This window comes from Xiphophorus maculatus, chromosome 20 (assembly GCF_002775205.1).
Source record: "Xiphophorus maculatus strain JP 163 A chromosome 20, X_maculatus-5.0-male, whole genome shotgun sequence".
Taxonomy (NCBI): domain Eukaryota; kingdom Metazoa; phylum Chordata; class Actinopteri; order Cyprinodontiformes; family Poeciliidae; genus Xiphophorus; species Xiphophorus maculatus.
In genome coordinates, this window is record NC_036462.1 from 18,205,432 (window position 1) to 18,210,981 (window position 5,550).

The following is a 5,550-nucleotide window of genomic DNA, read 5'->3' on the forward strand; positions in this document are numbered from 1 at the left end:
AGTCTTATATGAACCAGCCTCCATGTGAACTGGGTAAAGACAGATGGTCTCAGTAACATGTTGATATTTTATTATATATTGCCCTCCTCACAATAGCATATTGTCTGCTTGCTTCATATGAGCCTCAAACATGCAGAGGTGGTGTTAAATTTCCAGCTCCAGATTAAATTCAAATAAAACATATTTCCTAAATCTTTTCCAAACATTTGGTTGTTCTGCAGTTGCTCACTTGATTGCATGTAAAGACTAGATGAGGTAATCAAAGGTTCAGTTCCTCTATAAACCAAACGCTGATGTTCCTGTAAAAAGGCCAAACATGAATAAAACACAGCAGAATAAAAACAAACGTAAAATTTATTTATATAGAACAATATTTGAAACTGATAACATGATTTACAAGCATTAAACTCAACACAGTAAGTAATCAAGTAATAAACTAAAATATACCTTATAATGGAGCAAAAACATATATAGATAAAATAAAACACATTATATATAATGGTGAGTTGCTCTTTCAAGTCAAAAACCTAAAATGAAAATGATTTATATTTTGGTTATTTATGTATTATCAACATATCCAGCAGTAGAAAGGAGCCATAAATGTAATTATAAAATACATTCATAAAATAAAGACGTAACACACTAAATTTGAAGTCGTTCTCCTCTTTGTGTTGGTTTGTACATTTTTTATTATTATTTTTGAGCAAATTACATTTTATTCAACATGGCATTTGTAACAGATATTTATACATATTTTTAATTAAAACATATAAAATCATGGTTTATGCTATGGAGTAAATTCAACCAGCTTTGTTATTAAAATGCTGTTGTGGTATTCTCAAAGGGACATTCATTTAAAAACACAGGTTTGCAAATTACACAAGATAAAACAATAACTACGGTTTAGTTGGACGAGGCTCTTCTGTTCAGTCGTCACTCTGTGAAAACAAAGAAACATTTTGTAAAACTTTTGTTCAGTTTTGTTTTTACAGTGCGCGACATATTAAGCTGATATTGTTAAACTTTAAGATTTTTACGTTTATACTTAACAAAACATGTGATTCTTTGTACCTTTGCAAATATGTCAGTTTCTACAGAAACATGTTTCAACCTTATTCAACAGAACAGCGCCATCAAGTGGCCAAACCACCAATCAGTAATCATTACACTTCATTCACAGAGACAAACTCAGAGTTACAGCTGCAGGTAGCAGCGCTGCAGGATCATCACTTCCTGCCTGTAAATGTTTTAATAAGATGATTGAAAGAAGCAGCAGGACAGTCTCCACTGAGACAGAATAACTCTGAGATTCATCATTTTAGCAGAAGCAGATATTTAACAAACCATCTCTGTTGTTCAAACTAGACATCTGGATCTGCTCCACTGGAAAATGACCAAAAGGAAAAATCACACATTAATAGTGCTGCTGTCTGGTAAAGGCATCAAAACACAATTTATTGTTGATGAGCAACAAACTTTTAGTTTTCTTTACCTGAAACTTCAGCTTTTGATCTGTGGCAACAGACAAGAATTAATTTGTTGTGTTTTTAATGAAATGGACATAAAAATGTCTGAAAAATATTTGAATCTAACGTGAAATCTACAAAAACAAACAACAGAACAAACCCAAACACTATTTCTCCACAACCAGGCTTGACACTTGTTATGAGGGTTTATGCTAATAATAACCTGAGTTTAGTTTAAAAAAAAAAGATAAGCCACATTGGCAATAAGCTCAAGCATTTTTACTTTGGTTCAGTCAGATGTAGCTTTGCTAACCTAAGCTGTACTTTCATATTTATTTTCAACAGAGGAATCTTTCTTCTCACAACTATTGCACACCAAACCATATTTGTTCAGTGTTTTTTTGCACAGGGTCGTCTGTAAAAATCAACTTTTGTTAGTCCAAGATTTTTCTTTAACAACTAATATATGAGAGGATGAAAGAATTGCACTAAGAAGCTCTAACCTTTCTGTAGGGAGCCATTATTAACTATTTAAAGTAGAAGCAGAGGCACACAGAGGATTTTTGACTGATATTTTAATAGTGTGATTGTTGATTTTTAACCGTCTTCAGTTATGCAGTTAACATTGATTATGCTGCTGGACATAAACAGGACTTCTTGTGTCCATATCCAAGACAACGTATACCATAACAATTACTGAGATTTTAAAAAAGCAGCCAACATTTACGCAACAATATTTAGAAAATTACATTTTCCTACCTTTTCGAAAAACATTTCTCTAGAAGAAAAAGACAAATAAATATTATTTTTTGGTGAACTTTCTCTGGAAAAGAACTATGCCAAAGAATTTGTTAAATGTAGTTAATATTTAAGTAGCTGTAGATGAAACTTGTATTTAAAAAGGTATTTTAATTGAACAACAGTTATTGCTCTATAGAGCTATATTTCCATTCTTACCCATCCTGCTTATACAACATTTTAGAGTCAATCCAAACAGGATTAAAGATGTAATTCCTACTGCAATGAACCTCCAGATCATCATCACTGCATGAAGAGATGAAACACATTCAGCACTTATTGTATAAATAATCACATCTTTATAATCAAGTAATATTTAATTATTACTGGACACTAAAGTTGTTCCGTATGTTTTTAATATGCATTGTTTCTTTTAGGACGTGAACTGTTTATTTTTATAGTATTCATTGTAAAGCTCAAATAATTGATTTGTTTCCAACTATTGATAAAAAGATGACTTTTAAATTTATACAAATAAAGTTGTTACATGCTGATGTAATAAGTTTTAAAGTCATTGTTCAGAAGCAGATCCTACCAGTGGACACTGGGAAAGCTGGGACGATGGTCTGGGATGTTGTCAAGTCTTTCTTGGTGGGGGTTAAAGGGCGTGTGAGTAAATCTGACTCACTTACGTCAGTTCTGTCTGGAGGAATGAAAACCCAAACCATTCAACTCAAGTAATATAGTTTAAAAGGCATATATATTAAATAATAAAGTATGTATGTCAACTTCTCCAGAGAAAGTAGTAAAATATTTTCATAATAATACAGTGTTTAATATTTCAGGTATTAGAAAATCTTAACTCACAAAGAGAAGCTAAATCTAATGTAAAATCAGGTAAAGTGTTTGCATACAGCAGTTTTTACATGTTAATGTTTTCAAAAGAAAAATGTATCAAAATCATTAAACATTTTCATAAAATGATCCAAGTGTATAAAATGACCTGCTGCCTCTGATGGTGACGTTGACAAAGTAGAAACTGTGTTGACTGTGGTCCTTCCACTTGGATCTGGAGAAAACAAAGAAAAACAAAAAATTGTTCATGAATTTCATGTTCAAAGGTTGAAGCTGACGATGTTTCTGCAGTTTTGACTGACCTGTTGTAGCAAATAATGTAGGATTCACTGATGATGGGGGAGAAGAAAATGGACTTTCTGTTTCTATTGTTGTCCTAAATGTTTGACCTGATGGATAAAGTCAAAGTACATAGTAAATATAATTAAATGTGTTTAATAATGTCTTGTATTGGTGTTAGAAAGCGGATATTACCAGCAGTCACACTGACAGTCGTTACTCTCTGAGATGTGGTTGAATCTGTTTCCTGAACTTCTGCAATGGCAAAGGAAACATTTAGACGTTTCACACGTATGTGACAAATAAAATGTGTGATGCCAAACTTATATGACCTTTGTTTACTGTCAAGGGTCAGAAAACAAAACTTTATAAAGCTGAAATTATATTAAGAACATATGACTGACAGTCTAACAAGTATTTTATATGTAGAGGTTATTGATCATAGAGAGAGTTAACTTACTGTGGATGGAGACTGTAGACGTGTTACTATATGGAGACTGATGCATTCCTCCACGCTTCACCATGTAATAACATTTTAGTTCAACCTCAGCAGGTGAAGTTTGATGTGTCATCATCAGGAGCTCACTTCCTGTCGGTGTTTGCTCACAGGAAATGCTTCTGGACATCTTTGAGTTTATGAAATATAAAAAACAATTCTCCACAGAAACAAATGAAGGAGTCCCACAGTTCACTGTGACTGAGTCTGTCTCTGTGATCTGCTGTGGATTCACAGTCAGATCAGGTGGAGGAACTAAAAACATAAACAAGATCAAATAGTTTAATATCACAGTAATCTGTAATAGTTCATCACAGCTGTATTTACTCACGCTGTATGATGATGGAGAGCAGGTTACTCTTTGGAGATGGATGTGATTTCAGGTAAAAACATGTTACATCAATGTTAGCTGGTGAACTTTGTTTGGTTAAAGACAGGAGATCAGCTGCTGTCATCGTCTTCAGACAAGAAAATCTTTGTGGTATTTTTTCTCTCCCAATGTAGAAATAACAATCAGACACAGGAACAGAAGATGGAGGCTGACAGTTTAAAGTGACTGAGTCTGACTCTGTGATCACCAGAGGATTCACTGTCAGTATGGCTGGAAGAAGATCTGAAAATATGAACACAGTAAAGTTGTACACGTGGTGGATATCCAGCAAAGCTATAATCAATATTGCGACAATCTTCATCAACAAAAACACAGATCAGAATAAGATCCGCTATTAAATTAAGCTGAATTTCTTTCTACTCACTGTTTATGGTGATTAATGTTGATTCACTGTCTGGTGATTGTAGCGCTCCATCCTTTACAGTGTATAAACATTTAACTTTGACATCAGCTGGTGATCTTCTGCTTAACATCCTCAGCATCTCAGATCCTGTCAGTGTTTCCACACAGGACGAGTTTGAAGACATTTCTTTGTTTTGAATGTAGAAATCACACCGAGCCACAGAAACATGTGGTGGAGCCGAACAGTTTAATGTGACTGAATCAGTTTCTGTCATCACAAGTCGATCCACAGTTAGGTTCGGTGGAGGAAGAGCTGAAAGTTCAAAAGGTGTTTTTAATATCAGGTGTTATCACCAACAAACAAAGAAAGTTCATTTTCAAAATAGTTGATTAAACAATAATCTCTTCACAACAGTAAAATTTATATTAACACTGACCTTCAGCTTTGGTCCCATAAAGGGAATCTGATAAATAAAATGTTGAAAAGGAGACAAAGAAGCAACAAGATTTAAACGTGAGAATATCTATCTTGTTTGATGACAAAGTGATATGGATCATTTCAATAATAAAGTAATTTACTGCAGGATAAGGAAACCTATACTCACTGAAGAAGACGAAGAACAGCAGCTGTACAGCCATGATGATGCCACTGATGCACCGGCACAGACAGGTTCCTGTTTTAACTTCACCCACATTAGGTTTCAAAAGTTGTTTTGGGAAAAAGAATCCGCATTATCTGAAGTGGACACACCTACTGACCAGAATCCAGACACCAATCCAATTGTGGTTTGGCCTGAAGAACTGAAAGTTTAGAGATACTCATGAACCACTTGGCCACATGTGCATGTACAGTATGGGTCATTGGACGTGGAGCAACAATGTTTGTTTAATTTCTATTTCTTTTGGCAACGTTTCAACTAGATTTAACTGTTTTACCCTGCCGCAGTTTTATCACGACGCTCAGGAAGAGGGCAGCAGACGTC

General features: G+C 34.3%; 1 protein-coding gene across 2 annotated transcripts; it reads right to left on the bottom strand.

Annotated features, from left to right (window-relative positions):
- Nucleotides 1-460: 460 nt before the first annotated feature.
- LOC111605798 lies at nt 461-5,250 on the bottom strand. 2 transcript variants are annotated; one of them, XM_023324560.1, is made up of 14 exons: nt 5,173-5,250; nt 5,005-5,031; nt 4,590-4,880; nt 4,166-4,447; nt 3,799-4,089; nt 3,534-3,593; nt 3,362-3,448; nt 3,208-3,273; nt 2,800-2,907; nt 2,424-2,510; nt 2,226-2,244; nt 1,493-1,512; nt 1,345-1,383; nt 461-938 (listed from the first exon to the last, which is right to left on the bottom strand). In XM_023324560.1, the coding sequence occupies exons 1-14, from the start codon at nt 5,204-5,206 to the stop codon at nt 934-936; spliced, it is 1,416 nt and encodes a 471-aa protein (XP_023180328.1). In that variant the 5' UTR covers nt 5,207-5,250; the 3' UTR covers nt 461-933. The 2 variants fall into 2 exon arrangements, with proteins under 2 accessions (XP_023180328.1, XP_023180329.1); XM_023324561.1 differs by lacking the exons at nt 3,534-3,593; nt 3,799-4,089.
- Between the last annotated feature and the right edge of the window lie 300 nt (nt 5,251-5,550).

Excerpts from the sequence above, each read along its gene's own strand:
- LOC111605798 (XM_023324560.1), bottom strand. The coding sequence starts at position 5,206 with ATGGCTGTACAGCTGCTGTTCTTCGTCTTCTTCA. Across the intron at positions 4,448-4,589 it reads AACATTAATCACCATAAACA|ATCTTCTTCCAGCCATACTG; the intron begins GTGAGTAGAAAG and ends TCATATTTTCAG. Across the intron at positions 3,594-3,798 it reads GTCTACAGTCTCCATCCACA|AAGTTCAGGAAACAGATTCA; the intron begins GTAAGTTAACTC and ends TTGCCATTGCAG.